Consider the following 12,387-nt stretch of genomic DNA (forward strand, 5'->3'; position numbering starts at 1 on the left):
ATAATAAAATACTATATATATATTTTTTCTTAGAGTTTTCTTGTTTCTTGATGGACAATAATTAATAATTTGTTACTTGCTAGCCAAAAAAAACTTACTTCAGAGATTTCACTTTCTACTAAATAACTATGTGCACATACTTAAAGCAGTTTGGTAGTTATAGTTGCTGATACTGGTTCAAAGAGCACTTTTATGACACGTTTTCCTATGTGAAAATGCAAATTTTAATATTTCTTAATTTTGAAATGTCCATTTTTCAGCATTAAATCCAGGTTCATTTTGAAAAAAAAAAAGAAAGAAAGCTAAAATCTATTACAGTATAAATACTAAAGCTCACACATCCTAAGTGTATTTCTGCCTTATGTAAGTTCTTATAAATCCAGGAATTCTCATAAATTTATTTTATTATTCCAAGTACATTATTTAGGTGTATCATTATCATATTTGAGGAAGGCTTTTCCACTTTATTCCCAAAAATGATCTTGAATTTTACATGCAACAAAAGTTTTATAATGAGTAATTCACATTGACAGAAATACACACTCTAGATTTGTTAAGAATCTCAGATTGATTTGAAGGAATTTTAACTCTCAGTGTCATGATTTTTAGATAAATTTTCTGTTTGGATTGGCAATCTTCACAATGCAATTATCTCAATGTATTTTCATTACTAAGAATTATGCATAATGGATAACAGAATCTGTATTCTTACTAGGCCATAAAAACAATTTCCTGTATTATAGAATTTTCTGCTAGAATATTAATTTCACAACTTTATTTTAAACATACAAAGGTGACATTTTATTACTATAAATATGTTTCATAAATTTAAGTTATAATATGCGGTTAACTTAGAGAAAATTAAAGAGAATGTTATGGCTGTTTTGATGATGGTCATTGAGATTGAGGATTGAGAATGGCATTTGTCTTCATGTATCAGTCTGAACATTATTTCTGTATTTCTAAACTTTGCTTTCATTACATAATATCAAGAAATTTCTATTAACATGAATAGTTGAAAATAATAACGTAACTTTTTAATAGTACAGATCTGGCAACTTCAGGGTAGTCTTCAATTAAATTGTCACAAAACTGGAAAGAACAGTAGTAGGAAATTTTATTTCACTACTAAATTTTAGTAATATTATATTGATATTATGTAAGGACAATTTGTAGTTATCATGAATGAATATAAAGTTTCAGTAACAAGAGTATAATAATCCTTCTAACTATGCATGTACCTTTCACTTTTTATTGCAAAACTATTAGGCTGTAATAAAAATGTGCATCAAATAGGGGCAACGATGTCTTTCCTGGCATTTGTAAGGAAAACACACCTATGCTACAGCAGTATATTCACTTTTATAATTCTTTGCTTACAGATATTTAACGTCCTAAATTAGTAGAAGTTCACTACATACATCTGCTTTCCTAACCTATGATACATGTCCAAGAAGTTCAAATACAAGCATAGCAAAGTCAAAAGATAGAAACTAATGCTGGTAGAACTAGCACTACAAAGCACTATATTGCTTATTTCCATTATATAATAATATGAAATTTATTATATTGTGTACATTAAATTTTTGAAAATAATGTAGATTATGCTTATAAATAGGGAATTGAAGAAAATATTGATTTGAATTAGAATATAAAATGTTAAGTATACATTTCATAACCTCTAGGACAGTTATTAAAATATACTAAAAGATATATCAAAATTATCATAATTTTTTTTTGAGAGAGAGAGCACAAGTTAGGGAGAGGGACAGAAGGAGAGAGAGAGAATCTCAAGCAGGCTGTATGCTTAGTGTAGAGCCTGATGCGAGGCTTGATCTCATGACTCTGGGATCATGACCTGAGCCAAAATTAAGAGTCAAACTCTCAACCAACTGAGCCACTTGGTGCCTCCAAATCATAATAACTTAAATAGAATGCTAAGAAACGTTTAAATAATTTAAAAAAAGGGCAAGAAAAGTGAAACAGGAACAAGTCAAAGGGAACAAAAAAAGAAAGCAATAATAAAATAGTAGACCGAAATAAAAACATATTAATAGTTTAATTAAATGTTAATGGTCTAAGCATACCAATTAAAGGACAGTAGATTTTCAGGTTGACATTTTATAAAATGACCTAAATGTAGGCTGTATAAAAGAAATTAACATCAAATATAATGACATTGGAAGTAAACGGATGGAAAGGAAGCACTTCTTGAATAGAAAGTATCTCAAAAGTCTGCCCCTCTGTGAAAACAATAAGAACAATGCAAAAAAAAGTCAAAATCAACTTTTTCTGAAATCTGGAAATTAATGAAACTCTTACAGTAGTCCAAGGAATGTTTATTCCAGAAAAATAGCTGAATCTCAGTGAGAACATTAGACTTTGTTGGGTTTTAACTGACTTTACTTCCATCTTTCTGTCCTCAACCTTGCAACTATAGTAGTTGTGAAAAAGAGCATCCTGCAGGTACTGGAGGAGGCAGAATGGGTTTGGAGCTATGCCACACTCCATTCTCAGAGAGTTGTCCATATTTGACCTGTTAACTCACTGAAAAGCCTCATTATCAAAACTTGTCCTTATTTGACTGGACTTAGAGCTCACTCTGTGAAGAGCTCTCTCCCAGCTTTTAACAAATAGAGTCAGTGGCAAGTTTTTTTTTAACATCAGAACTACTTGAAGCAGCATTACTACTTGGGACTAGCAGAAGGTCCTTCTAAAACTATAAAAAACTGGGCAAAGAGATGTCAATAGTCTTTAAAAATCTCCAACATAGATTTCTGGGAATCTAGAAAGCCACAAGCCTGTGCAGGGCTATGCCATGTCCAATAAAGACTTGAAAAGACTATAGTATTTCTCATCTATTGCTGACCTTGAGAAAGCTAGCAGGAAGTGAAAGCTAAGGCAGAACTGTAAACTCCTGTCAGAGCTGGAAAATGTATACCAACACACACACACACACACACACACACACACACACACACACACCACAGAGTCCCAGCAAAAGTGGAAGACCTACTGATTCAAGATATTTAAGAAAATATTTGTCTAGTCTTTAGGTGAACATTAAGCTAAGTGGCTGCATGAGACAAGAATACAGACTTTACATAATGAGACCAAAAGTGTCACTAAGAAAACAAATGCTAAAAACAACAAAAGAAAAGCAAACGGCAGCAACAATATCATAGGGGATATATGATTTGTAGAACTGCCACATTACTTTATTTGATATGTCCAGTTTTCTACAAAGATTATAAAATGGACAAGGAATCAGCAAAATGTGCTCCATACACAGAAAAAGAATAGAAATTGTCTCTAAGAAAGATCATACCTTGGACTTATTTTTTTTCAAGTTTATTTATTTATTTTTTGAGAGAGAGTCGAGGGGGAGGGACAGAGAGAGAGGGAGAGAGAATCCCAAGCAGGCTCCTCACTGGCAGCACAGAGCTTGATGGAGGGCTTGATCTCATGAACTGTGAGATCATGACCTGAGCTGAAACCAAGAGTCGGATGCTTAACTGACTGAGCCACTCAGGGGTCCCATATCTTGGATTTAATTGAACAGAGTCTTTAAGTCAGCTGTTTGAAATATGTTCAGAAACTGAAGAAAATCATGTCTAAAGAATTGAAATATGAGAATGATGCCTCACCAAATAAAGCATCTTATTATAGAAATGTAAGTTATGTATACTTAAAAAAAACAAATAGATTTTCTTGACTTGAAAAATACAATAATTATAAAAATTTTGCCAAGGGACTTCACAGCAGATGTGAACTAGCAGAAGAAATCAGGGAACATGAAGAGAAGCTAATTGAGATTATCCTTTCTGAGAAACGTGAAAAGAGTGAATGAAGAATGACAAAAAATGAACAGAGACACAGAGACCTGTGGGACACATACCAATCTATGTATACCATAGTATAATACCATAATACCATAATCCATAATACCATTCTATGTATAATAATAATTCTACAATGAAAAGAGGGAGAAAAATGGTCAGAAAGGATATTGAAAAAATAATACCCCAAAACTTCCCTAATTTGATGAAAAACTTTAATTTTTTTTAATCCAAGAACTTTAATAAATTTCAGGTAGGATAAACTAAAGGGATCCACCCTGGGCCACATTATAGTCAAACTGTTGAAAGTCAAACATAAAGAGTGAATCTTGAAAACAGCAGAGAAAAGTAACAAACACATGACATATGATGTACTGAAAGCAATAGACTGCCAAACAAGAATTCTATATCTAGCACAGCTATCCTTCAAAAACAGGAGAAATTAAGATGTTTTTGGATAAATAAAACCAGATGATTTGTTAATAGCACACCTGCCCTGCAAGGAAACACTACAGGGAGTCCTGTAGGCTGGAAGAAAGTATACAAGACAGTAAATTTGAATCCACGTCCATAAACAAACAAAACCAAAACTAACACCAGTAAAGGTAACAGCATAGATAAATATACTAGATGACTACGTATAGTTTTTGTATGTAACTTTTTTTCTTCTCCTTGCTAATTTATGAGATGCTGCTAAAGCAGTACTGAGATGGTAATTTATACCTGTTAACCAGTATGTTTATAAAGAAGAAAACAGTAACCTAACTTTCTGCTTAAACAAGTTAGAATATGAAGAGCAAAATAATCCCAAAGCAACCTGAAGGAAGGAAATAATAAGGATTAAAATGGAAATAACATACAGAAGAGAAAAACAATAGAAAAAATCAGGAAAATCAAAAGTTTATTATTTAGAAAGATCAACACAATTGAAAAACCTTTAGTTTTAGTTACACTATCTACAAAAAAAAAGAACACTCAAATTACTAATATCATCAATGATATTAGTATGTTACTATCAACCTTATGGATATAAAATGGATTATAAAGGAATACTATAAACAGTTGTATGCTAAAAATAGATAACCTGGTGAAACAATACTAATACTACTTCTGATGCAAATCTACCAGAACTCTGATCATTGCTAGTGGGAATGTGAAACAATATAGCCACTCTGGAAAATGGCGTGGCAGTTTCTTACAAAGTTAAAATATAGACTTGCCATATGACTCAGCAGTCCTACTCTAGATGAATTGAAAGAAAACTTGTGTTCATATAAAAATCCGTACACCTGTGTTTATAGGTATCTCTTGTAGTATTTGCTAAATACTAGACATAACCCAAATGCACTTTAGTGAGTGAATGGATAAACAAACTCTGGTACCTCCACATAATGGAATGCTAGTCAGCAATAGAGAAGAATGAATTGGTGATACATACAACTTAGGTGAAACTTAAAGGACTTACGCTGAATAAAAGAAGCCATTGCCATATTATTGAAAAGACAGAGCTATAGAAATGGACAGTAGAACAAGGGTTGCCAGGAACTATGGGTAGGAGGAGGGATGGATATACAAGGACAGCACAGGGAGTTTTTTGGAATGGGAGAACTATTCTGTACCCCGATTATGGTAGTAATTACATGAATCTGTATAGAAGCATTAAAATTCATAGAACTGTATACCAAAAGGAAAAAAGCCAATTTCGCTGTATGTTAATTTAAAAATAAAATATAATAAATAGTATTATAGGATTATATCGGAGAGAGGAAGCATAAATCACTCAATCAGGAAGCTTGGGGATAGAGAGAAAAAGCTTTTGTTAACCTAACTATGCCATAGGAAATGAAAATACAGAAATGTGATGAATGGTGCCATTGAACAGAGAAATTAGATAATTGAGGTCCCAGATGAGCTTCATAGTCTTAAATTATCCAGGTTTCCTTTCATATAAAATGTAATGAGCAGAGGTGCCTTGGTGGCTTGGTCGGTTTAGTGTCCAGCCTCTGCTCAGATCATGATATCCTGGTTCGTGAGTTCAAGCCCTGTATTGAGCTTGCTGCTGTCAGCACAGAGCCAGCTTCGGATCCTCTGTCCCCCTCTCTCTCTCAGCCCTTCCCCCACTCCCACTTTCTCTCTCTCTCTCAAAAGGAAATAAACATTAAAAAAAAATAAATAAAATGTAATGAGCAATTGCCAAACAGCTATTTTGGTTACTGCATTATTGATATAACCAAAATCAGACCTGTGTCCAAGAAGCCATATACATATAAAATCTATATTATTATATATAAATTATATACGTATGTGCAGGTGTGTGTGTGTGTATTGTTTCTAAGTTAAATACTCAGGAGGCAGGGGCTTCTGTATTTTACATTTTTTTATAATCCTGTGGTCATAGGTATCTTTCTTGAAGCCATAAAAAATTTAAATGTTGAAAACCTCTTTGGGTATAATAGAAATATCTAGTTTTGGTTATAAAGAACTTGACGAAGTCCCCTGTAAACGTTTTCACTTCGTAGACTGAAACTTCATTCTTCAGTCTATACTTTTGGACATCATAGTCAGCAAGCAGAATGCTAAATTAATGACAGATGCACTATTTGGAGAAGTACCAGGTGTAAATAATTTTTAAAACCATCTATTTATTATAAGTACATTTTCAAATGTTCCTATCAAATTTAATATAAATCTAGAGGTATTATTCTCTAAGAGATTACAGGAGTTGAATCGAAATGGAACACATTTAACCAAGAAGTTATACAACAAGTGAAGTAGGGCGATAAATCCCCACTCTAACGTTGACTCTTAGGTATGTATTTGAATCTGTTTTATGACAGACACATCATCCAGAGTGAAACATATGTGTATGAAAAACATTTGGGTGAAGACAATCCTTTTTTAATTTTTCCCCCTTGCACCCGAAGATTATTATAGACCATATATAAAACAATAAATGACTTTTTGGCTTCAAATCTATCATCTTCCAATTTCTCTTTTGATTCTTCTTATAAATTTGTTTTGTAACCCTGAGTGGAAGCATTTGATGTGTCACCATTTTCATTGTTCTGAACTGTTTATATCTCAGCAGGAGTAATGACATGAATAGTTTGACTGTTCAGATGTGAAATCAGAGTGAACACTTGTCAACGCTTTTTCAACAAAATTAAATGTTGCTAATTTTAAATGGGTCAGAGTAATATTTTTCTGTATTTTATTCATTCTATAATTTAAATTTAGATCATTTGATGTACATTTTTACAATTGGCTCATTTCTGGATCATTAAACCTTATCATCAAATAATATTTATTAAGCTTCTGCATGTTCATAGATCCAGAATGACTGCTATATGATAGCAGTTAAGAAAATAACATACACTGACTCTTTTTAAAAAAAAAGAAACACATAGCTCTTCAGCTAAAGAAACACTTTTATGTATCTAATGAACACAAATAGAGTGTTTTTTTCATTACTCCCATCCATATGACTCACTTCTTCCTGCCATTTCTAATTCTAAAAATCTATATGGAATTTTAAGGGCACTTTTGGATCATTAGCAAATACATTAATATTTGCACATAATTTTTTATAATATACTATTGTGTAGATGAACTGCTTTCAGATTTATTTCAGTGTGGGGAAGATGTGGAAACTAAAGTTAGAAGTTGTATTACTTACATAAAGGAGATACAGGAGAAAGATTTGGAAAGAAACCAGTCATGAAGGAAAAGGAGTAAGATGGAAACAAGGCAAACTAAGGAGAATGTAAAAGAGAGATTATATGATCATATGCTAACTCCCATAGAGTGACAGATTGTATTTGAGACCCATTGACCCAGTTCTTAATTAAAAGTTTGGTTAACAAAATAGTGTATTATTCTAATGAATGCTTTTGTTATTGTTGTTTGTTGTTGTTGTTAAATCTATTTTCTTCCCAGGTTATGTAACTCATTAGTTACATACAGGTTACACACAAACTCAGTTTTGTTATTCATTAGTGGTGACATCAAATGATATACAAAAAAGGAAGTTTGGTGATACTAACTTAATTCTTATTGATCTTTGGGAATGAAGTGTGGTAAAGGAGATTGAAACTATTATCCGAATGTAGCTAACCTACATATTTATCTAGCAGTATTTATTTTGTCCTCTTTTAAGAACAAACAAAAGTTAAATATGCATTTTTCTAATGAACTCAGTGACTAAAAGTTAAGTACTTACAGATTCTTAGTTTCTTATTCACAGAAAACTTGAGGCTATTCCTCAAATTGATTATTTGGACACTTAATATATCATTAATAAAATAATTTGTAATGAGCTCTTATTCTTCATTTAGGAAAATAAAGTTAGCTTTACCTATTAATGGGACCTTATGTATACTCATTTGCCCATTTGTTCTTAAATGCTTCCAAAAGGCTTACTGTCTTTACTTTAAACATCTTACTCTCTCAAATAAGTTTTTATCTTTTAGCTCTTCACTGCACACCAAATCAAAGATGTCTGTTGACTCTTCTTCCTTTAAAATCAAGAGAGGAGGAGAGGTTGACCTTAGGGTGACAAGTTTATGGCTTCCATAACTGGGAGCTACTTTTCAACTCCGTGTCCCAGGTTTACTGTATTTAAACATTCTTGGACATTTCAGATGGCTGTTAAACTTGAATTATATATAAGCATAACTCATTGCCTGAAATTATTTCTTTTTAGGTAAACAAGATTATAAAAAAACCAAACCTATTTTACGAGCAACCAAATTAAAAGCAGAAGCAAAGAAAACAGCAATAGGCATAAAGGTACCTGTATTTGGTAACTTTAAAGTTTGATATATGCATGCCATTTCATTTTCTAAAACTGGATTGCATGAATGTTGAATTCTAAATGTTTTATGACATTTCAAAATCAAAGTCGAATGCCAGAATTGAAGGTTTTTATAAAGAATTTGCTTAATGGGAAACATCATTCCAATTCTGAGACTTGACTTGGTCTTAAAATAAAACACAATGTCGCATAAGGGAACCAGTTATACTTAAAGTTGAAATTTATTTTTTCTCTAGCTGCTGTGTATATTGTTCAAACAGTTCAGTGATTTATGTGGCCTGAATAAAAAAATTTCTTTCATTTTCAATAAGTTTACTTTTATGGTTATTGAAATTTTAGCTATAATTATATATACTTAGATCATTCATGTGTGTAATTTTACTCTGTGCATTACTATTCTTGCCAGTACTCTCTATTATAAAATTCTAATGATGTCCCCAAACTTGTTCTTTTAGAAAATCAGTGTTTTAACTGCTTAAGAGGGATAAATGCATCTGAGAATGATGTTAGCAGATACTAATCCAATGTGTTAGCACAATGAAGTTCAACAAAATTACATGTACATTATTACTCATGTCCATTTTTTGCCAAATATTTAGAGGTTAATCAAACTGTAAATACAAAAATTAACTTGACAGTTGTGCTGTCAAATGTGCAAAATTAAAGTGACTAGTATATATACTTTATTTAAATATTAAAATGTTAAAAAGAGATTTTGGTTTTATCTGGCAGATGAAAAATCAATTTTTCTAAGTTATAGCTTATAGCAAATGCCAAGGTATTACTACCAAGCCGTAACAGCTGTTGAACTGCCAGATGATATATTTGGTTGTCTTCCAGAATTTGCTATTATGATCACGAAACACTGCCTTCTTTTTACTCCTGATTGCTGATTTTGATCAAGCATTGCCGTGTGATACGGTATGTTTTCACAACAACAATCTCAGTTAGTGCTGTTGTGTCAGTTTTTAATGAAAAAAGTGAATTGCCTTTTTGTTTAAAAGAGAGATGATTAATCTTTTGGAGTTTTCTTCTAATTTCACATGAAATTTTATTCATCTGTAAAATTATTTCTGTGACATCATCTTTCTAAAAGTAATACCTGGGTTTGTTTTGTTTTTGTTTTGTGGGTTTTTTGGTTTGTTTGTTTGTTTGTTTTGTTTTGTTTTGTTTTGTTTTACAATTAGTTACCTGATGGTTGTCTCTTGTAGTGAGAGCATTATTTGTCATTTTCCACCAAGTGTCCCTCACTTTTATCTCTCACAATGCAGTGTTTTGGTTTCTTTTGTTTTGTTTTGTTTTGTTTTGTTTTGTTTTGTTTTGATTTGTTTTGTTTTGTTTTAAAGAAAGATAATGGTGTAGCAAAATCCACTTGTGGCACAATATAATGAACAACTACAAATTCGAATTTGAGATATAGTGCAACCACTCATTTACTAATATATGCACATCCTCTTTTGTTTTTTCTTATAGTTTTTGTTATTATTTCAATTTGAGGGAATGACTTTAGTATGAGATAAATCTACCTTACGGCACAATTATCTAATATCTTTTTATAAACCATGTAGAATATAAGCAAATTCTTTTTATGAGAAAAAAATTTTTCTGATTTCATTTATGATTTAAAGTATGTACAAAAGAACTTCTAACTGACATCAGAACATAGCTCCTTTTCAATAAGCTGCATATCATTTTGATTTGTAAACCTATGGTAAACAAAACCCTTAACTTTAAGCATTGTTTACTTTGCTTGAAAAATTATTTGAAGAGCCCATTAAAATGATATGAAACTTTTTAGAATCAGAACCATGGAGGTGTTTTACATTTCAGATCTGGCATACTAATTAGTTTGCCCTGTCAAACTTTGATTGCCTTGTCATTTTAGCATAGGATTTTAAATAACGAAGTTTCTTTCAGCAATTGCCATTTAATGCTGTTTAATTTCCCCAGTGAGTGATTTTATCCATATTGATAATGTCAGAGAAGCAACTAAGGACTAATGAACATCAAACATGTTTGACTCTTATCTCGTTGATATAGGATGACCATAATAGTACAATATTTTATCACTTTACTACTTATTTTTAGAATGAATCCTAGTTAGGCTCTTAAAATAATTTAAATCTATAGAAAATATGAACAGATGCATGGAATAGAAAAATAACAGCAATATCAATGCTGAACACAGAATAAAGAGCCCTAGGATCACATTCTTCTTGCCTCTTACTATTACCATCGTCTCGCCAGTCTGAGCTGGCATATTTGCAAAATGGTGAATATACCATTCCCTCACAGGGATGTCAGGAGAGTTAAATAACACAATGAGAGCACTTAACATTGAACCTAGTGCACAGAATTCACTGTGAATGGTTAGCTGATGGAGAAGATATTTCTCTGAATTAGCCATTACTGGTTTGTACAAATAAGACTTCCCTTGGGTGTTTGTCATTGGCCTTCAGATCCCCTGCTTCAACTAAGTCTGTATTGTGTCATTATATTATATATTATAAAATGTTCTCGGTTTTGCTTTGGAGATACCAAGATTACTGTTATAAAGTTTTCAAAGTATTGCATCATTTTAATATACTTTATGTATAGATTATATAAATCTTACTCAACCCTTCATTATTTATTTAGAAATGCTGTAAGTATTACAGTGTTGTAGAACCTGTAAGAAAGAAAGATGAGTAAGACAGGAGATTTCCTTACCATATAAAATCAACAGTATTGATTGAGAAAACTGGGACCAGCGATATAAAGAACTACACAATGTAGTCTTTATGCTCAAAGACTTTTAGCACTTTTTTGTACATGTATGTTTGGTGACAGAAAATGTTTTGAGAGACCAGTAATGATTTAGAATAAGATGTGACTATTACTGTGTCAAAATCTAGAATTAATTTCTTTTTAGAAGCTGTTTTATTTCCTATGTCTTACCAATGTTAACAAAATGTTACAATTTATGACCCAGTATGAAATGAGTGCCACCTAAAAAATATTTGTACAACTAATATTTGCTATTTGGTTGATGTTCAGTTAGATTATTTTTCAAGAACTACAACATGACTAAAGTTTTTTAGAGTGTAAATACCCATGTTTTCTAGTATTTAGGAGGAAAAAGATAATTTATATGTGTTAATTTGTTTAAATGGCTTCTTTGAAAGGTATAATCATAATAAAAGAATAAGGATCAAAAATGTAATTTATCTGTTATACAAATAAAATATTCGAGTGTCAACCATATCCTGCGAACAACCTCTTGGGATGAGCCATCTGGAAATGTTAGTTTTTTGCTTTGTTTTGTTTTGTTTTGTTGGTTATTTCTGATGTAAAACTAAAAATGGCCAGGAGGTGGAGGGTCATAAATGCCTACAGGTCTGTAAGTTATGGTTAGTGTCACCAGCACCCTGAAAGCAGTATTTTCAAATGTTACCATTGTTTTAACCCTTTACACATCCAGTCCCCACAATGCTCATATCCTCAACAGAATAGGGACATTAAAAAAAAATGATGCAATTCCTCTCCATTCCTAGCCCAACCTCCTGCCCCATATATTCAATAGAATTAATTGAATTAATGGATCCTCTGAAGTTGTATTCTATGAATGTTCTCTGCTTTCTACCCTTAAAACCCTTTTTCATGCCTCTGGATAGTCTGAAAATGTATAGTGTAGATGATAAAGAGTTGTTTGAAGGGACAAGGAGCAGTTGAAAAGCAGCAATTAGAGGTGATTAT

At 31.8% G+C, this 12,387-nt stretch overlaps 1 protein-coding gene across 16 annotated transcripts in view; it reads left to right on the forward strand.

Annotated features, from left to right (window-relative positions):
* TRIQK (triple QxxK/R motif containing) overlaps positions 1-12,387 on the forward strand; it is a 283,919-nt gene that overhangs the window by 68,457 nt on the left and 203,075 nt on the right. For all 16 annotated transcript variants that reach the window (XM_053208576.1, XM_053208577.1, XM_053208578.1 and 13 more), the window contains one exon: positions 8,542-8,627. In XM_053208576.1, the coding sequence (XP_053064551.1) occupies positions 8,542-8,627 (86 nt within the window). The remainder of the gene's footprint in view (positions 1-8,541; positions 8,628-12,387) is intronic.

Source organism: Acinonyx jubatus, chromosome F2 (genome assembly GCF_027475565.1).
Source record: "Acinonyx jubatus isolate Ajub_Pintada_27869175 chromosome F2, VMU_Ajub_asm_v1.0, whole genome shotgun sequence".
In the NCBI taxonomy this organism is placed as follows: Eukaryota; Metazoa; Chordata; class Mammalia; order Carnivora; family Felidae; genus Acinonyx; species Acinonyx jubatus.